The 20,751-nt window shown below is 42.4% G+C and overlaps 2 protein-coding genes across 5 annotated transcripts; both read left to right on the forward strand.

The window, feature by feature from the left end:
* The first annotated feature begins 4,472 nt into the window (after positions 1 to 4,472).
* ttc29 (tetratricopeptide repeat domain 29) lies at positions 4,473 to 13,524 on the forward strand. 2 transcript variants are annotated; one of them, XM_012832792.3, is made up of 11 exons: positions 4,473 to 4,810; positions 5,133 to 5,228; positions 5,314 to 5,397; positions 7,449 to 7,672; positions 8,559 to 8,744; positions 9,097 to 9,309; positions 9,661 to 9,746; positions 9,903 to 9,994; positions 10,181 to 10,304; positions 12,680 to 12,902; positions 13,018 to 13,524. In XM_012832792.3, exons 2-11 carry the CDS (start codon positions 5,137 to 5,139, stop codon positions 13,032 to 13,034), a joined length of 1,341 nt encoding a protein of 446 aa, XP_012688246.2. In that variant the 5' UTR covers positions 4,473 to 4,810; positions 5,133 to 5,136; the 3' UTR covers positions 13,035 to 13,524. The 2 variants fall into 2 exon arrangements, with proteins under 2 accessions (XP_012688246.2, XP_031441258.1); XM_031585398.2 differs by having other exon boundaries at positions 13,021 to 13,524.
* Positions 13,525 to 13,765: 241 nt separating this feature from the next.
* slc10a7 (solute carrier family 10 member 7) lies at positions 13,766 to 20,701 on the forward strand. 3 transcript variants are annotated; one of them, XM_031585008.1, is made up of 13 exons: positions 13,766 to 13,990; positions 14,514 to 14,596; positions 14,707 to 14,843; positions 15,503 to 15,578; positions 15,700 to 15,738; positions 16,124 to 16,159; positions 16,686 to 16,769; positions 17,306 to 17,471; positions 18,231 to 18,282; positions 18,651 to 18,724; positions 19,047 to 19,192; positions 19,472 to 19,521; positions 20,275 to 20,701. In XM_031585008.1, exons 1-12 carry the CDS (start codon positions 13,891 to 13,893, stop codon positions 19,490 to 19,492), a joined length of 1,014 nt encoding a protein of 337 aa, XP_031440868.1. In that variant the 5' UTR covers positions 13,766 to 13,890; the 3' UTR covers positions 19,493 to 19,521; positions 20,275 to 20,701. The 3 variants fall into 3 exon arrangements, with proteins under 3 accessions (XP_031440868.1, XP_031440867.1, XP_012688288.2); XM_031585007.1 differs by having other exon boundaries at positions 19,472 to 19,517; XM_012832834.2 differs by lacking the exon at positions 19,472 to 19,521.
* Positions 20,702 to 20,751: the final 50 nt, after the last annotated feature.

A 20,751-nucleotide genomic window follows, 5' to 3' on the forward strand; every position in this document is an offset into this window, starting at 1 on the left:
TCAATACTTGAAGTTAGCACTAACAGATAACATTAGCAAAGGAAATGCTGATGAGAACTAGTGAAATTCCAGTCAGATAAGGGAGTGTTTGTAACGTAGCTAGATAGCTAAGTAAATCGATACAACAACATAAAACAACGGGTGAAATTAATTCAATACTTGAAGTTAGCACTAACAGATAACATTAGCAAAGGAAATGCTGATGAGAACTAGTGAAATTCCAGTCAGATAAGGGAGTGTTTGTAACGTAGCTAGATAGCTAAATAAATCGATACGACAACATAAAACAACGGGTGAAATTAATTCAATATTTTAAGTTATATCATACAGCACTAACAGATAACATTAGCAAAGGAAAAGCTGATGAGAACTAGCGAAATTCCATTCAGATAACAGAGAGCCTTAAGGTAGAAAGCAAGCTAAACACAAAAGGTGAAATTACTTCAGTACTTAAAGTTATCTCCTACAGCAGTGTATTAAATGTGTAAATGCTCACCATGTCGACAATTTACCTCGGTAGATTCCAACAATTCGTTGTAGCTTTAGCATCCAGCTTGCTTCACTGTTTGATTTACGCCCCCTCAAGTCCAACAATTTCACGTCACCTAACTTCGCCCTCCAACATTTCTGCGGCGTGATTGGTCAAATGTTGAAAATGTTGGACAATTGTCCACGGTGATTGGCCAAATGTTGGAGATTCGCGAACGTGATTGGCTCTCGCCTCCAACTTTCTCCAACATTTGACCGGCTGTTCCTTCGATCCAGTCTCTTCGGGGGCATGAGTTCGAATCCCACCGCTGCCAGAGTTTTGACGTTGGAGGCAGCTTGGTCTCTGACTACATAGTGTTAGATGCAGGGGCGGGGCTTCCTATAGGGCCTCATCTGGGCCATATCTGAGCTGCATCTGGGCCGAACTACAGTGGAAAGTCTATTGCGGATTTGGTTGAGAGACTGTGTGCCTTCAAGACAAAGCTAACGATCTTCACAACAGACTTAAGGGACTCAAAATTGATGCACTTACACCTGCGATACTAGCTTTTCTCATTTGAAAGCTATCAAAACAAAGACACGTTCTTCCCTGACCAATGAGAAGTTACAGGAGTTGTCTCAGGATTGCACTTACTACATATGAGCTGTAGAAAATCATGGTTGTAATACAGTGGTGTGGTGAACATGAAGCAGTTTTGCAACAACAAGTGTCATGAGACCTGTGTGCAGAGATGAGTGTCTTGTTAGGTCAGACAGAAGGGCCCGTGTGCAGAGATGAGTGTCTTGTAAGGTCAAGCAGAAAGGCCTGTTCCCCAGGGATGAGACTTGTTTTCGAAAACAGGCCTACAGGTGCAGGCTGATGGAGACAGCCAAGCATTCATGGAGGGGTCTCGGGATAAGAGATGAAGACAAGATGTTGTAAACAGGTCACCGTTGTCCTAAAATGTTTCTCCGCAACAAGTGAGTGAGAATATTCTGATTGGCTGAGCGTGGATAAAATGTATACGTTTGATAGAATATTCTGATTGGTTCAACTTGGATACATTTTGGGTGTTCAATTGGTTTGATTTGGATACGTTTTAGGCTTTTGATTGGAAAAGCATAGTGACGAAATATGCCATTTAAAAAGTTAGTGCACTGTTTTTTTTTTACAGAGCTGCTCCATGGACCACCACTGTGATTGAATGAAATAACTGCAAGATTGAATAAAACTTCAGTTCATCACATTTGATCCTCCGACTCATTGAAGTATCAACTCTAAGATTTGAAGAGGTTGTTTTCGCTACAACAGAGCCTAATTATCTTGAAAAAGCCAAATCAAGGCAGCGTAATTTTTCCCACTGACTAATATGTCCATGCAGCTATCAGATTGGCATGATTAGCCTGAATGCTTTCAGTACTAGTGATTTTGTCTGGGAGTGTCAGCCAAATCGCCCATTGAGGCATGTAAATATTACTTGTTGTTTGTCAGGATATTGATTGATCTGTTTTACAAATATAAATGTGACCAAACGTCTGGTGTGTATACTTATGTAGTCAGCCTATCACCTGGCTGAGGGAAGATTTGTTGTTCAGGATACTGTTCCTAGTTTCTTTTACAAAAGAAAAAAAAAGACAAAACAAATGTTACATCTGAATAGAAGTTACTGTGTATTGCCCATCTACTGATTCTGTTTGGCTGGCATATTTGATAAATAACCAATGAATGGGGGCACCTTATATGTCTGATTGAGATGTTTTTTTTTTTTTTTAAGGCAGTGTACAGTATTTTCCCCACTGACACAATGATGTGTATTACAATGACAATTACAATGAAATTAAATTATATGTATGGTTATATGTTTAGTCTGGGTGATTATTTTACTACCCAGATCTGTTTACATGAATGACAAAAGTCTGTATGGTAGCTCATTGAGAGAATATTGTTTGTTTGTCAAGATATTGTTTCACTGATGTCTTACAAATATGTGAATGTGGCCTACTTTTGTTCTTAAGGATACTGTTTCACTGGTTTATTTTACAAATGACAAAAGGTCCATATGAATAGTAGTTATATTGCCCATATAATGAAAGTTTTGATTGTTTATCTGACAAATAACCAGTAAATGGGGGCATCATAAGCACCTTATGTCTGATGAGATGTTTGAAAAATGAAAAAAAAGAATGTGCATCATATCCAGTGTTTATGGGAATCTTTTACTCTGACTTTATTAAATGGAGTTGGATATGAATACATGCCACTTGACAATCCACAATAGGAATATATTTGTAGTGGTGTCGCCTTTTATAGCCCTGTATTAGGCGACATAGGCGGTTGCCTAGAGCGCCACCCAGAGGGGTGCGCCAAAAACTGCGCCCAGCAATAACTTATTATTATTATATGGCAACGACAGTACGAGCATTCTGATTGGCTAATGGGTAGTCATGCCAGCCGCGTATTGACCTCCTCGCCGGTCTGCCGGTCTGATAATAACTACTTACTAACCGAGAGTGAGGTCATGCCTGGAAATATCAGACTGAGGCTGTAACGTATCGACCGAGCGATAGCGAGGTTGATACGGCAAAGGCGAAGTCTGATATTTCCCGGCATGACCGAACGGTCGAGGTTAGTAAGTTGTTTATTATATGGCATTTTTAGCTCCTTTCATTTTGAAAATGAAAAGAAATGGTCATTGTAAATAGAAAACATGTCGTTTTGTTCAGCTCTCAAGTCTTCTCATGACGCAGTTTGTTTCAGGCGTTACCTAGCAACCAATTACTTGCGAACTTCAAGTTACAATGATAAACAGAAAACGGTTCAGCTAAAATGGCCTTTTAATCAGAATCAGAATCAGAATCATCTTTATTGGCCAAGTATATTTCCACATACAAGGATTTTTTCCTGGGTTTAATTGCTCTCAATATTAAACTGAAAAATATGCATGCAACAGTTTAGGATAATAAATAAATATAATATATAATATAATAATAAAATATAATAATCTGTCAACTGTTCACTAGAGTGACGGCAAGAGGGAAAAAACTGTTCCTGTGTCTGGTGGTTTTTGTGTACATAGTTCTGTAGCGCCTGCCAGAGGGGAGGAGCTGGAACAGATTATGTCCAGGGTGTGAGGGGTCTGCAATGATTTTCCCTGCCCGTTTCCTGGCTCTGGATGTGTACAGGTCCTGGATGGTGGGCAGGTCGGCACCAACAATCCTTTCTGCAGACCTGACTGTCCGTTGTAATCTGTTCCTGTCTAGTTTAGTGACCGAACCAAACCAGACAGTAATGGATGAGCAGAGAACAGACTCAATGACTGCAGTGTAAAACTGGATCAGCAGCTCCTGAGGCAGGTTGTACTTCCTGAGCTGGCGCAGGAAGTACATCCTCTGCTGGGCCTTTTTGAGGACTGTATTGATGTTTGGCTCCCACTTCAAGTTCTGGGAGATTGTGGAACCCAGAAACCTGAAGGATTCCACAGCAGACACAGTGCTGTTCAGTATGGTGAGGGGGGGCAGTGATGGGGGGCTCCTCCTGAAGTCCACTATCATCTCCACAGTTTTGAGCGAGTTCAACTCCAGGTTGTAGCGACTGCACCACAGGGCCAGATGTTCAACTTCCCTCCGGTATGCAGACTCATCTCCATCTCGGATGAGGCCGATGATTGTTGTGTCGTCTGCAAATATCAGGAGCTGAACAGACGGGTCTCCTGAGGTGCAGTCATTTGTGTACAGAGAAAAGAGCAGTGGGGAGAGCACACATCCCTGGGGGGCACCAGTGCTGACTGTCCGGGTGCTGGATGTAATTTCACCCAGCCTCACCTGCTGCTTTAAGAAGAAGAGTCTAGACTAGAGGAAGAATGTTGCGCATAATAACCCCTATTTACAGTAAAGTAACAACACAAGTGATTCAAACTATACTAGTCTAGTCTTCATCATCACTTTCAATAACACATTTTCGCTGCTTCTGAATTTCCTCATGGCTTTTGATGTCTTTTTTTTTTTCCTTTGGCACATTTTCGCTGCTTCTGAATTTCCTTTGGCTTTTAAAAAAAAAAATGTATGTCTATCAATATCGCTAAATTTTAAGATGACGTCAGAGGAGGGCAATAAGAATACTTATTATTGTTTGTTAGCTAAGTTGTTTATTTGTTTTGATTCTTTAGTGTGCACTTTGCATTTCTTCTTAGCTCTTGTTTGTAATAAATAAAGGTGCAGTTCTATACTGTAGAACTGTTCAGAAGTCTCGAGTGGGAGAAGCACTGTGCGTCTGTTACTATGACGACAGAGTCAATGTGTTTGCCTGCTAGTTGAGAGCAAACATGAACTGAGACTCAGCGTGGTGAGTGTAATTCCAAGAGGCTGTTTTTTTTGCAGTGATAGTGATGCAATATAAACTAGGCATTAACTTGGATAAGAATAGTCGATACTTTTATTTCTGTATTTTTGTGATACCGACTGATTACAAACTTCCATTTTACAGAAATGTTGCCAATAGTTTGGATAAGCTATCGCTAGTATGCTAATGTTAACTTTAAAAGGCGCTATCATAAACCAAACTAAGACAGCTGGCTAAAACATGACAATTTTTACTGGTTAACTGCTGATGTTATTCCACTATTTCGCTCTTAACCCCTTAATGTAATTACCGACTGCCAATTCAGAACTATGAGCGCCTCTGCAATCATCCCTCAACAGAGGACCCCGTTGTTGCCTGATATAAGTACCTCGAAAATCTCTGCGAAAGACCGGAAAACCAGGTACGATGGGCTTCAGGTGGTGTGGTAACTTGGCCTACGACAGATGGCGGTATAGGTCTACCCTTACACTGCTATTTGTTTTCAGGCCGCAAACTCAGAAAAAGCAAAGCCCCCCCGCAGACAACAGCAATGATCAAACTACACGCGTTACAAAGGATGAAATATCACTGTAAGTGCTTTCTATTGTACTTTGGTGTGTTTTGTTCTCGAAAAGTAAAGTTGAACTCATTGTTGCCTGTCGTGCATACACAATCACTCACGTGTTCAGTGACATATGCTTTGCACGTTCGCTCTAAATACCGTGGAATGCTGATGCGGTATAAACAGCTGAACGGTGGTAATGTTGTTGTTGTAATATTATGTAGTTAGCTAGGAGCTGTGCAGTAATAGCTTGCACACTTATACAATCAGACTACTGAGTATATTAGACAAACTTGCTTTCACTCTCATATGAAACCACACTGTCTCATATCTAATGGTGGTATGGGGATATGGAAGGCTCTTTCTTTCTAGGTCTCTCACTGACAGACACACACACACACACACACACACAATCACGAGAACATCAACACCACTTATTATATATAGCAATCATTAGGGCTGGGCGGTATGACAGTATATAACGTGCAACGGTAGAAATGTGTCTACCGGGAGAGATTTGGCCATACCGTTTCAACCGCGGTATACTCTTATTTTGAAATCCAATCGATTTATTTTTAGATAATGACCTCCGAACTATACTTCATCCCTCTTATTATACAGTAACTCGCCAAAACAGTAGACATTCCTCCAAAAAATACCTCTTTAACGATTTTGTAGCCGTTGTGATTTCTGCTGAGAAATAAAATAGAACTCTAAAGTTTCAGGTGTTGCGTAGCAACCCATTACTTCTCGTTACGTTGAATGACTGGACTACTTGCGGAATGATATGAAAGATGGTCAGCAGTCATTACATTTTCGCAACAGTGAAAATAAAGAAATTACAGACCTGCGAACGTTGGGGTGGCCCATTCAAATCAACGGAACTTTTTTTGAACATTCTCAAGAGCCGTATAATGCGATACGCAGTACAATTTTTAAGCACATAACCTACAAGGACTGTCATGCCTACTTGTTGAGTAATCCTCGACTGTTGGGCAAGATTCAATATACTGAAAAATATGGACTGAAAAGTGTCTAGTGTAGGCATTTATTTTTCAGTATTTCAAAGTGAATGAGCTGTGAGAGCACAAGAACAGTGAGCGTCTAGCAGCGATTATCATATACATGTATCGCTATGTATGTCAACAGCGATTACGGCCGAACCAACGAGATTCTAAGTAATATGGAGACAAAACTTTTTTTGGTACTCCACGTAGATCATAAACCCTTGAATATAAAAACGACTCAGTAAACGCTACCTATAGTGCTTTTTATCCAGAAAAACTGCAGCTCCATCATTTACTTGCGTCTGTTTACAGACCAGTCATCACCTCGTCATCACGTTAGCACGTCGCAGCAACGGGCTGAGGCGGTCAATGGAGCGTCTATGTATATATGTGTAATGGCCAACTTCTTAATTTTTTTTATTTTAATATGTGGCCATATAAAGAAAATATCTCATCATTATTGCGTTAACATATGGACACACATTGAAAAGAAAGTTTTAACACTTGAGTTATCTTCTGAAAGTACATTAAAGAACCACTGAAACATAAGCACTGGACTAAATGCCACAGAAAGATTTTTCCTTTTTTTTTTTTTTTTTTTACATACACTTTGCTTTTATTTTACTATTTAAAGATTCAATGGATACTGGCCACTATTGCTTAGGCCAATAGCCTATTGAGGCAGTATTGTTTCTGCACCTTATTGTTCTTAAGGGTCAATAAATAAATGTCTGTGGACACATTCTGTGGTCACCCTACGTATAATAAACCGTGATATATACCGTAACCGTGATATAAAATTACAAATACTGTGATAGAAGATTTTGGTCATATCGCCCACCCCTAGCAATCATGAAACAAATGTCTTATATCCAAATATACTTCCAAGACAAAGAAATTCAAACTTTTTATTTCTTTTTTGTTGCTAATTTGCCAGTGAAATTGAATGTTTTAGCCTATGCATGAAATGAGTAATCCTACACTCATGCTGTTTTTGGTAAGCAAACAGTGTGAGTGTGTGTGTATGTATGTGTGTGTCATTTCATTTGAGCTCTCTCTGTATCGTGTGCAGCTACCGTAACTCCCAGCGGCAGAATGTGTGTGTGGCAATGCTGCGCGAGGGCTTCCATCGCTCCTTCGAGGAGCTCTTTTCCCTGCTGCAGCGCTTTGAGGAAGCGCGGCAGGCAGGGGGGCCAGACAACCCTCTCTGGTACTTGCCCTCCCTACAGGAGCAGCCGGAGAAGCTGCTCACCTTGCAGACGCACCTGACTAGGGCCGAGACCGCATTCAGAGCTGGTGAAAACTGAAAACACACATACACAGACATACATCCACACACACGTAGTGAATTGGACTACTCTTATTTTACAATAAGAATGGACTGCATTTATATAGCGCTTTTCTACCCAGAGAGCACTCAAAGCACTTTACACATTAATGCCTCAGACATCTACCCATTCATACACTGATGGCAGAGGCTACTATGTAAGTTGCCAACCTACGTATCAGGAGTGGTTAGGGGTTCGGTGTCTTGCTCAAGGACACTTCGACAGGAGGAGTCGGGATTGAGCTAGCAACCTTCCCATTACTAAACGACTACCTCTACCACTGTCACCCCTGTGGTCCTGTTGTTCTTTTTTAATGGAATAATATCTTACCTTTACTTCTGTGTTGGCAAACCAAATACAAAATATACTCTTAGCAGTGGTGGCCCTGAATGAGTATAGTTACATGTTTCCAAAACTACAACATGTTGCAGGCTATATTATATAAAAACTTATAAGGCTTCAGCTCATGTTCTCATAGACATTTTTATGTATAGCCCTCACTAACTCATAACTATTATTAGGCTGAATTTTATTCAGCAAACGAATACACACAAACACAAGTTACTATAAAATGTTTTCAGTATCTACTTAGTATTTTCAGTCTGCTTGAGTGTTATATGAGGCCAAGTTATATTATGAAGTTCTGCCTGAATGTTTCATAGCAATAGGACACTACTAAGTGACATTCATTGTCCCTGAGTTGTGATGTACCATATGTTGAATCTAAAGAAGGTGTGTGTGTGTGTGTGTGCGCAGGAAACTTTGCAAAGGTGAACTCATTGTCTCTGAGTTGTGATGTACTATATGTTGAATCTAAAGAAGGTATGTGTGTGTGTGCATGTGTGTGTACGCAGGAAACTTTGCGAAGGTATATGAGGAGCAGTTGGCTCTGGCGGGATATTTTACGGGTCCAGGGGAGGACTGGCTAAGCCTGTATTTCCACCAGGTGGCGCTTCGCTCCGCCCAAAGGGTTAGACTTGACGGTGGCCGCAAGGAGGCAGAGGCCAACGCCAACCTGGCCAGGGTCTACTTAGAGCAAGGTAGCACGCTAACAAACAGCAGTCATATTTACACACACACTCCATGCACACTGTCACCAAAAACTCAAACGTCACACACATTACAGCTTGGGCTGGGGTTCAGTAACGAGATTGGTGATGCATTAGGGATGCGTGTTCATTTAGAGAAGATTTGATAAGGCAGGGTGTGTGCTGAAATTATAGTTGTCCCAGAGATCATTGTTGTGATGTTCGTGATGTGTAACCGAATGTTAAGCAAGCTTATTAAGTATTATTCATAAGAAAGTATCCCTTGAGGTAACTTACAGTAGCTGTGGGTGAAGGTGATTTATGCGTGACTGTGTGTGTGACTGTGTGTGTGTGTGTTTATCAGGGCAGCTGGACTTGGCGAAGGAGCACTTTGAGGTGTTCCACTGCCTGTCCAAGGAGCGTCCGTGGTGGGACGCGACTGGTCGGCCGCTGCAGCAGTGTGCCTGTGAGGGACTGTGTGCCGTGTACACCCAACTGGCCCAGGGGGCGCTGCAGAGCCAAGAGTATGAGCTTGCCATAGAGATTCTCAGCAAGGCCTTCAACATAGCCAAAGAAGGTAGGCAAACCAGAACTCCCTTCATCCTTCACCTTGCCAGCTAAACCTTACAGGTGTACTGCCCCCATCTGCTCTGCCCTGTGTATTGAATTCAAACCCTCAACAGAGCTTACAGGTCATCCAAGACAGGCAATACTTTATTATCATTTGTCATTCTACCCAATGTGTTACCATGTAGTCAAGACTCTACTTCTTATTTGTTCCTGAATACGATTATGACATCATGAGCTGCCTACTCCGTAGGAGTTCAAACTCAAATTAGCAATGGTCACTCTACAAGCCTTCATTTGTCTGATTGTCTTATCTAGTGTGTTTATGTATTTGCTTGTTTGCATTCGTTGTGTTCTACAGCTGATGATGAGGAGATGCAAGGGAAGGTGGCTTATTGGGTGGGGCTGGCCTATCATAGGGTAGGAGACCCAAAGACCGCTAAAGAAGTGAGAACCAACCAAACTTGCACACACACACACACACACACACACACACACACACTCATAGAAAGACATACACATGTACACGTCTTTATTAAATATTTTTTGCTAACTATGCTGTTTGTTCTGTTGCTCTGTGTGTGTGTGTATGTGTGTCTGTAGTACTTGACTATGTCTCTGAATACCAGTACGGTACTAGGTGACACTGAATGTCAGGGAAGAGCGTACAAAGCTATTGCCAAATCACTGGAGAGGTGAGCCACCAACCACCACTACTCACTCTGAAAACACATTCAAATCTACTCCACTCTGGTCTTTCTTTGTTTCACTATAGTACACCCTCCCATTCCCTTGTTTTCATTTGTTTTGTCACCCATATGAGGACACACATGGCATTTGAACCTTCCTTTCATTTGTGTGTGTGTGTGTGTGTGTTACAGTGATGGAAAACTGGAAGAAGCTGTGCAACATCTGGAGAAGTTTGCAGAAGTCTCCCGTAGCAACAAGCAGCAAGAGAATCTTGAAGAGGCCTGCATGAGTATGGGAATAATTTACTCCAACAGGGTACGACGCTCACTTGTGTTTCTGTTTCTATGTGTAGTTTTTTTAGTCTCTGCATATATTGTATGCATTTGTTTGTTTGTAAAATCCTACAATGTGTAATCTTTGTGTGTGTGTTAGGGTTGCAAAGGAAATTTGCGGTACATTTCCAGAAACTTACTATTGGAAGTTAAGCTCAGGAATTTTGGAAATTTTGACAATTTGTTTTGCGAAAGTTAGCCTATAACAGGGAACTTAAATATAGTTGAAAACAAGAGTAGGCAAGCATAGGTCAGCTGGACCCTGGATGCAGCTAGTTGGGAACATTGTCTGCCAGAAACGTAAAACTATGACTTTCTGTTGTTTTTGAACGTCTTTCATTACCTATCAAAAAAGCGCAAAAAGCGACTTAAAAGTAAAACATAAAAGTAATTACTGCAAATGAAAGGCTGAGCAATAAAAACGTCATTCAAAACTCTATTTTAAAGATGTATGGAATGCAACACACGCTGTGTTTCTTTGCAAAGGATGTAGCTAGCTATTGTAAACCAAATTGACAGAATTAATGAATTTGTGTTTTATTTTTCTCTCAACCATGATCAAATGCGTCAAATGCACGCTGTATCCATTTGACGATTGACAACGCAAACAGGTAACTGTATTTATAGTCCACAGGAACAAAATTGTTTAGTTGGCAAGTGGCTAACGTTAGCAATTCTAGATCTTACAGCATGATCTGGTTTGAATCGTACCTCACTGGGCGCTCGTTCAAGGTGTCATGGCAAGGTCAGCTGTCTGTACCTCACCACCTTACCACAGGGGTGCCCCAAGGCTCGGTGATGGGACCACTTCTCTTTGCCATTTACACCACTTCGCTGGGCCCTATCATCCGCTCGCATGGTTTTTCCTATCATTGCTATGCCGATGATACTCAACTGTTTCTGTCTTTCCCTCCTGAGGACACCACTGTCTCGGCGCGGATCTCGGACTGTCTTGCTGATATATCCACATGGATGAAAAACCACCACCTTCAGCTGAACCTGGCCAAAACGGAACTGATGGTCTTTCCAGCCAAGCAGGCCATCCACCACAACATCAGCATCAATATTGACTCCTTGTCTCTTGTTCCATCCAAAACAGCAAGAAACCTCTGGGTCATTATTGATGACCAACTGTCTTTCACGGACCACATTGCCTCTGTCTCTAGGTCCTGCCGCTTTGCGCTATTCAACATCCGCAAAATCAGGCCGTACCTAACCCAGTATGCCACCCAGCTGCTGGTGCAAACCTTGGTGAATTCCCGCCTTGATTACTGCAACGCCCTCCTAACGGGCCTGCCGGCTTGCGTGGTGAAACCACTACAAATGATCCAGAACGCGGCGGCGCGTCTGGTGTTCAACCAACCGAAGAGGGCACACGTCACCCCGCTTCTTATTGACCTCCACTGGCTGCCTGTAGCTGCTCGCATTAAGTTCAAGTCACGTATGCTTGCCTACAGAGTGCTTGATGGTTCTGCTCCCACCTACCTAAATGCTCTTGTAAGGGCAAATGTTACACCCAGGATGCTGCGCTCTTCTAGTGAGCGTCGTTTGGCACTGCCGTCTGTGCAAGTACGTCTCATTTGTAGTTCCACGTTGGTGGAATGAACTACCCAGCACTACCAGAGCAGGGGCGTCCCTCTCTACCTTTAAGAAGCTTTTGAAGACCCAACTCTTCAGAGAGCACTTCCCGTCCTAACTGGCACTTCGACTAGTGCGTAACTTGCAATTACAGCAGTTACATTTCTGCACTTCTTTCTTTCTTTTTTATTTCATTTTGTTATATTTCTTATGTAAAGTAGTATTTATTTATTGTTACACCAGGTTCTATTGCTCGTAGCTTGAATATTCTCTCCCTTGTACGTCGCTTTGGACAAAAGCGTCTGCTAAATGACTAAATGTAAATGTAAATGTAATGATCTTGGTTAAAACAACCCAATTGAATGCAAATTCAGTTGAATTTCAACTCTGCACTGTGCATTCCTCCATCACATGTGCAGTGCATTCCTCCAGGATTCAGAGGAAAAACGCTAAAACCAGAGGCTTGAGAAGCTTAACTAAATGCTTTCATTTTACATTTAGAATGGGACTTTTTTGGGGAGGGATCATAGGGAATACATTTCTTTTTTTCAATATTCATGTTTTTGTTGTTCATTGAAAGAATCCATTAAAGTTCTACTCATGAATGGATTGTCAAAAAATGTCATTTTAATTTTTTGCATGCATGTCTGCTTATGACAAAACAAAATGTTGTTTTGTCCTGTTTTGTCATATAAGACAATGTGTGTGTGTGTGTGTGTGTGTGTGTAATCTTTGTGTGTGTGTGTGTGTGTGTGTGTGTGTACATCTGTGTGTCTCTAGGGAGAATATGAGCGTGGAGTGGAGTATCTACAGCAGGCCTATGAGCTAGCGAAGAGTGTGTGTAATGTCGGGAGGCTTCAGCAAGCTCAGGTGTGTGTGGGTGTGACTCGTGCCCAGCGCATGCTCCCTTCTTTCTCCGCACACACCAACAATGGTAACCCTGACGACATACAGCGCATCATCACTTGGAAAGACAGACGCCAGGATGCATATGACTACTCAAGTGAGTTTAGATTAGATCACTCGGGTCATGAGTTAGGTTGGCATGTAGCCTTTTGAGACATTATTAGATTATGATCAAGAAGGCTGTCCATTAAATGTCTTTTTCTGTTTCCTAGCAGTGGGGAAGAAATAGGAGGAAGGAAGAGATAAGAAAAGAAAATCAGAAAACGGAAGCGAGGCTTGGCTGCAAACAACTTATTAAGCAAACGATCAAATGAAGTATGAATGAAGGCATCTTTTCTACACAATAAAAACAACAAAGTTGTAGTTGTACTTACGGTTTACCGAACACATTCCTAGTCTCATCTATCATGTGGCACGCAGTGAAGTAAGTGCGGTCTTTGCTGCCCAATAGGCTCTGTGATGCAAACATCCTTGCATCTCAACGCTAGTTTTAAACTGATGAAAGTTTGCCTAATTTCCTCTAAATGAGACATTTTATATGAGATCCCACAGTGTTTATTTGAAAGCAATGTTTTTTTTGTATCATAATACACACACACATTGGTGGCAGGTTTCTACATGTCTGTCTGTCTGTCTCTCTCTCTTTCTCTCTCGTCACACACACACATACACACACACACTTTGTGAGAATCAGACAATAAAACTGTTTAAATTGAAAACTCAAGAATGAAATCCATTATGGGATTATTGAGATGGTTTTTGCTGATGAAATTGGTATAGGGTGGGTGTGGCAAAATAATTGCATCCAATGTCATAGCTGCGTTTATTCTTATATCTGCATATCTGCTGACATTCGAACATCAACCTCCCACACTTCTGTCTAGTAAGGTGGACACAGAAACTTTCAGAAAGAAAAAATGATGTGCATATTATACAGTCATTACGGTTGTGATGGCGACACGCGTATGTGTCCGGAAGTGGGGGAGCAATTGGGGCTCCTCCAGCTGAGAAGAGAGAAAGGTCTGTGTCCTGGGCGCTACTGCGAGGCATACCTACTGGCGGAGAGCTGAGGGGTGCCTCTTGCTATGGGTTTGCTTGCGCGGATACGCAAGGAATGGTTTATAATCGGGATAGTTGTGGCAATCGCCTGCGCTAGATTAGAGCCATCTGTCGGGGTGAAAGGAGGTAAGTCTGACCTGGTCGATGGAATGTGTATGGGTGAATATAGAGATATGTTCTAATAACTAAACTTTGTAGTCAGCTGATGAATGAGACCTCATCAGTTTGTCATTGAAGTTACTACAGCATCTACAGACGCTTAAGACATCAGTGCCTCTCAGCCAACCGCAGTGTAACGTTAAACTACCACTGTCGGTGTTCATTTGTTCACAAGGAAGCATCCATGAACAGGTTAGGCTACATGAACTAGAGGCAGAATGCCCCGTGTGTGTTTCCCTCCAATGACTCTCATATGGTCACGCGCATCTGTAGTGACACGTAGCACCCGGACCTGCGCGCGGATACTGCCCCCCCACCACGTCACACCTGGTGTGCGAGGAGTGCTGCTGGCCCCTGGGCATTTCTCTCCCTCTCTCCTCACTAGCTCATTCTACCTCTTCTTTGCCGATTTCGTCTGTTCCTGTCTGTTTACTGATAAGTGTGGTGTATCTAGTACTTGTCTTTTAACCTGCCTTCATCTCTCATTCAGGTCCTCTTCGGCCAGAGATCACTGTATCTTACATTGCTGTCTCTGCCATCTTCCTGAACAGTGGTCTCTCACTGAAGACCGAGGTATGGTGACTTACTTAGTCTAAGTTAGTGAAGTCAGTTTGCTTGACACACCCATGACTAATTACCTCTCTCTCTTGCTCTGTCTCTCTCCCCCTGTATCTTTGCTGTAGGAGTTGGCCTCGGCGCTGCTTCACGTGCGGTTGCACTTGTTTGTCCAGTGCTTCACCCTGATCTTTTTCCCATTATGTATCTGGGTACTAGTCCATGTCTTGGAGCTCACGTCAATGGACCCGTGGCTGCTGAGAGGGTGCGGGAATACACACACATGCATATACACACACACACACACACACACACACACACACACACACACACACACCTCTATCTGTACACAGTACACATAGTCTATAGAGGCTCACACTGACAAACATGTCTTAAAATGAAATTGAGGTAAAAAGCCCTTCAGTGGAGTGCAAACATCGTCATGTTTTGTTAAATGTTTTTCCCCATGACGAATCACATTGTCAAAGCAGTGAGTTTTGTTTCACAGCAGAAAAGGTCCAGACAGCTATCTTTTGCGGCTCTTATCCTTTGCCTTCATTATAGAGCAGGTTCCTTGGTGATAAGAGAGGCTTATTGTGACCTTAAGAGATAGTAAGGGAGACACTACATAGAAGAGACAGGGCTACTGGCTGTCTGTTATCAGCCACTAGGGCATTTATAGGTGCAATACACTCACTTCACAATCCCACAATCCGGGGGGGGGGGGGGGGGCGCACACACACACACACACTCACAAACACAGTAGTTCATTCACAGAAGTATGTATGCATATATTTTCCAATACTTTCTGTACGCCAGTAAGCACATGCATGTGGTAAACCCACTCGTTCATGATCTTGTGTGTGCGTGTTTGTTTGTAATGGGCTTTTGATGACCCTGGCTTTGTGTGATTGTGTCCCCAAGGCTGCAGACAGTTGGTTGCATGCCCCCACCAGTATCTTCTGCTGTCATTCTCACCAAAGCTGTAGGAGGAAATGAGGTAAGAATGGTTCAGTTCTTGTATGTGTGTGATTTTGTGTGTGTGTGTGTGTGTTGATGTGCCTGTGATACTGTGATAGTGTTTGTTTTTGTTGACCCTGGCGTTTGTTTTCTGCTTGCAGGCTGCTGCTATCTTTAACTCTGCATTTGGCAGTTTCTTGGTGAGTCTGTAACATAATGACTGAGTATCAGTATTTCACAGGGTGGACAGTGATCCTACATGTCCCAGAATGCACTGGCAGTGGGTTTGAATGAGCGTCTTTATTTGAAGAAAGAAAAGCCAACGTCATTGTATTTGCATTTGCATACAACGAAATTTGGCAGTGTATGGCAATGGTATGAAGTAGCATGGATCTGTATTTGATAGGACAAATTAGAATTATTCAATGCTGTAGTTCTATGTAGCAGGATGCAACATAATCCATAACCGGGTAGGTTTGTATGTAGGAGGATAAGACCGTATTGTAAACTAAAGAGTGTGGATTTAGGGGATCAGTATTTGGCAGGGTGTGATGGGAACTGACCCCTGACCTCTGTGCTTGGCAGGGCATCGTAGTGACACCTCTGCTGCTGCTCCTGTTTGTAAGTAGATTCCGCATGTCACGAGAATTGATGTGTGTCTGCGTGTGTCTGTGTCTTTGTGTGCATGTGTATGTCTGTCTGCATGTTTATTCTATTTCCTAGGTCTGCCAGTGTAGAAAGAATCTGTGAAACATGTCACAGGATGTTATGCATATATTTGTACGCTCATCATATTCATACGTAGCCATGTTACACAGTCATCTGGCAACTCTTATCCCAAGAAACTAACAGTATACATTACATGTTTGGTCAGTTAACTTAAAGGAAATAGTGTGCTATACAATACAAATGCAGTGTTTCAGTGTTCCAGTGCCATGCATTATCATAAGCCAGTGAAGCAATTATGTTTTTGTGTGTTTGTTTGTATCTGTGTGTGTGTGTTTGTGTGCTATACACATTGGTTATTGTGTGTTTGTGGTTCTGTTTTGTCAAAGGACTGTGAAAGGAGTGTCTGTATCTCAGAACTCCATGAATGCCTTGTGTTACAAATGTGTTATGAATGTGTTTATACTCTTCCTTCCTGTAGCTGGGCTCATCCTCAGCAGTGCCGTTTTCCTCCATCTTCTCTCAGCTCTTCATGACGGTCGTCGTCCCTCTGCTCATTGGGCAGGTGAGTGTGTGTGAGTGTGTGTGAGTGTGTGTGTGTGTGTGTGTGTGTGTGTGTGTGTGTGTGTGTGTGTGTGTGTGTGTGTGTGTGTGTGTGTGTGTGTGGCCCGTGGTGGATCTAGACTGGAGTCATTAGCAGTGTGGCCATTGGGCAGGCCTTCAGGAGTAGTTTTCTTTAATGGGTACTTCATGTAAGTGAGAAACAAATTTAAACTGAGTCTAAAAATGCTACCACTACCAATTTGTACAAGAGGATGCGTATCATTGACTTAGTGTGCTGTAGAGAAGTACTGTGACATTGACTGAAGACCTAGCTAGATTGTGCCACATTTCTGCTTAATGTTATAATCACTGCCTGTGTGTGGGTGTGTGCCTAAGAGAGACAGGTTAAACTAGTTGGATGGAGTTTCTTTTCAGGGTGACCAGTATGTTATATTATGTGTTTGCGTGTTTGTGCATGTGTGTGTGGATTTTCTATGTGATTGCATGTGTGTATTTGTGTGTAATTGTGTGTGTGGGGGTGTGTGTGTGTGTGTGTAGGTGCTGCGGCGCTGGCTTAAAGAGTGGCTGGAGCGGGCCAGGCCTCCATTCGGGACCGTGAGCAGTGCGGTGCTGCTGCTCATCATCTACAGCACTTTCTGTGAGAGCTTCAGCCGGCCCAACACACAGATAAACCACATCAGCCTGCTGCTGCTCTGCTTCATCGGTACATTTACACCTGCGTGTGTGTGTGTGTGTGTGTGTGTGTGTGTGTGTGTGTGTCTGAGTGGGTGCATGCAACTGAGTGTCTGTGTTTTTGTATGTAGACTGTTATGTGTGTGTGTTTGTGTATGTTTGTGTGTGTGTGTGTCTGAGTGGGTGCATACAAGTGAGTATCTGTGTTTCTGTTTGTAAACTGTTGCGTGTGTGTGTTTGTTTGTGTGTGTGTGCGTGAGAGAGAGACAGAAATCACAGGGTGACACATTGGTGTTGAAAGCAACATCCCTTCACAAGTTTCCAGACAGGGAATCCATCAGAAGTTTCAGAACTCTTCTGCTAACTTCAGATCAAGCACCACATTCAAACTCACTCACAGACTCCTACATGAACTGGGGTTGGTGGGTGAGAGACATTTAAACTCTCTATTTAGCATCACAACAGGATTAAGATTCAGGTGTATGTATGGTATATAAGGTCGGCTGTAAGCCTCTGAAGACCCTGAAAGGTAGCCTGACATCTACAGTTTCCGAGAGAGCAGAGGTCATGTGGATTCCAAAGGTCACTCATCAGGAGATGCGTTCACACACACACTAGTCTGAGAACATTATGGCACACCATGGGATGTGGTGGTTATTGTTTAGTTCTTCTAACTGTGTGTTATCTGTCTGTCTGTCTGTCTGTCTGTCTGTCTGTCTATCTAATATTATCTATCTATCTATCTAATCTGTCTATCTGTGTGTTGTTTTCTCTGTCATCCCTCTGCTAGTCTTCTCGGTGCAGCTGAGTTTCATGCTCCTGACGTTTTTCATCTCCTCCAGGTGAGCCCCCCTGCCTGTTCAATTCCACACCTTCACTGCAGCCCTATCCAGCAATAATTAAATTTTGATTCTCTCACCGATCCCCAAATGTAGTTTGTCGGGAGGCACTAATCTGCCCACCCCCACCTGGTGCACTGTTAGCCTCAGATAGAGAGAGTGTGTTAGCGCACTGTTAGCCTCAGACAGAGAGAGTGTGTTAGCGCACTGTTAGCCTCAGACAGAGAGAGTGTGTTAGCACACTGTTAGCCTCAGACAGAGAGAGTGTGTTAGCGCACTGTTAGCCTCAGATTGAGAGTGTGTATGTGGAGAACTGTGCTGTGCCTCCTCTGGGAGAATTTGTGTGATGTTGTGGTATGTGTCTTCTACAGGCCAGCCTCCGGTTTCACTCCTGCTGATACTGTGGCCATTATCTTTTGTGCTACTCATAAATCCCTCACACTGGGTAAGACAGTGTGTGTGTGTGTGTGTGTGTGTGTGTGTGTTTATTTACTGCATGGAGTGTGTTTGTGGACTCCATGAATTATGTGTGTGTGATGGCACTATATACAGTATGCCTTCATGGTGTGGATGTGTGGCAGTGTATTGCGTATGATGTAAGGTGTGCTGCTAATATTTGCATGTAGTCTGTGTGTGCGTGCGTGTACTGTGCAGTGCAGTATGTAACGTGTGTGTGTGTGTGTGTGTGTGTGTGTGTGTGTGTGTGTGTGTGTGTGTGTGTGTGTGTGTGTGTGTGTGTGTGTGTGTGTGTGTGTGGACATTGTCAGGTATCCCCATGTTGAAGATAGTGTTTGCTGGAGATGAGCACCTGTCTCTGGTGTCGGTGCCGCTGCTGGTCTACCACCCAGCTCAGATCCTGTTGGGCAGCGTGCTGGTGCCCACCATCAGAGCCTGGATGAACAGCCGGCAGAAAGTGAGAGACACACACACACACACACACGTTCATAAACAGTCAGAGGATGTTGGCTATGTTGATTTCCAAATGACTATTCAAACTCTTTTGAACATTATATTCAATACTATCCAAAATAAGGACCCTCAGTTGTCCTGCTTAAAGAGGCAAGGGTGCACTTTGGCATTGGAAGACGTCATATCTCATGTTCTCTCTCTCACACCCATCTGTCCTTCTCTCTCTCTCTCTCTCTCTCTCTCTCTCTCTCTCTCTCTCTCTCTCTCTCTCTCTCTCTCTCAGTCTGCTATCTTAATTCAGTAGGATTGAGTTACAGCTGACGCTTACTGTGAGTGAGTAAAAACAACCGTAGTCTGAACGGTGGTGATCAGTCAATATCCAAATAATAAATCAGAGCATAGCCAATAGACCTAATTCATTATTAATTATTCTAGAACAAGTCTAATTAAGCCAATGAAATTTGGATCGGTGAGGAATGTCATCTTAAGAATGGATATTAAAATCCACTTAATTTATATCCTTTTGCCAATAAATTACTACAGCAACTAATTCATTAATTTTGTTTCATTATGGGGCAAAACCAAGAAAGCAGTCAGCCATAGCTGATGAAATCACAATACTACACACTTTCAATCAATCAATACATTAATTAAGTCCACAAATCCATATTTTAGTTATTGGTATAATTTGAATCTACAGTTACGGAAGACATGGTGAGCTGATTGGTAAAAATAGACTGTGTTTCTTTTGGAAGATATCTCTAGCTATAGCAGCTGAGTGTGGTGTTTGAGTATGTGTACCCGTAGGATTAACTCTGTGTGTGCGAGTGCGTGTGTGTGTGTTAAAATGTAGAACAGTAAAAGGTGTTTGGGCTATAATTTAAGATCAGTAACCAAGTAATAGATGGCCAATAATGTGCAAATGTGACCAAATATTTCTGAAATTAAAGATAGCATGAAAGAGATCATTATTTTAGGATTTACTTATTTAACTGTAGAAAATTTGGGATGCACTTGCGCATCACTGCCCACTAAATGTTTGTATTTGTGTCTGTGTGTCTAATTTAGTTTTTTTTTTCCCCTCAGGCTCTGAAGCTCACAAGCCTGCAGCCCATCTGATATTATCTGTGATCCCAAAGAGAAGTGCCTTATTGTCATGGCGATACGCTGAATGACACAACTCTGATGATTCCGTGATTTTTTGATTTTTTTTTTTACATGCCAGAATGTAGTTTATTTTTTTACTTGTGATGAGCCATTCCTTACACTACTGGTATACCAACACACACGCAAACATTATCAGACTGTAACGTCTCGCACTTAGACAAACGTTTTCTATCACTGTCAAACTTGCCCACATAACCATCTAGACTCTGTGGTAATGTGTTACTGAAACCTCAATCTATCTTATTTGTCCATCACACACTCATACACACTTAACACTTACAATGATGTGAAGTATGACATTTTTACTGCCCTGTTTTTGGAGTAAAATTTGTTACAAATCCAAAAATGTTGTCTGTGCAATTTATGGGTTTTATTTTTTTGAAGGGGAGGGGGGTG

The sequence above is a fragment of the Clupea harengus genome, chromosome 18, assembly GCF_900700415.2.
Source record: "Clupea harengus chromosome 18, Ch_v2.0.2, whole genome shotgun sequence".
Taxonomy (NCBI): Eukaryota; Metazoa; Chordata; class Actinopteri; order Clupeiformes; family Clupeidae; genus Clupea; species Clupea harengus.

Bases quoted from the DNA above. Each gene is read 5' to 3' on its own strand.
- ttc29 (XM_012832792.3), top strand. From the start codon at position 5,137: ATGAGCGCCTCTGCAATCATCCCTCAACAGAGGACCCCGTTGTTGCCT. The intron at 5,229-5,313 runs GTACGATGGGCT...ATTTGTTTTCAG, and splicing joins GCGAAAGACCGGAAAACCAG to GCCGCAAACTCAGAAAAAGC. The intron at 9,995-10,180 runs GTGAGCCACCAA...TGTGTGTTACAG, and splicing joins ATTGCCAAATCACTGGAGAG to TGATGGAAAACTGGAAGAAG.
- slc10a7 (XM_012832834.2), top strand. From the start codon at position 13,891: ATGGGTTTGCTTGCGCGGATACGCAAGGAATGGTTTATAATCGGGATA. The intron at 18,725-19,046 runs GTAAGACAGTGT...GGACATTGTCAG, and splicing joins TCATAAATCCCTCACACTGG to GTATCCCCATGTTGAAGATA. The intron at 19,193-20,274 runs GTGAGAGACACA...TTTTCCCCTCAG, and splicing joins GGATGAACAGCCGGCAGAAA to GCTCTGAAGCTCACAAGCCT.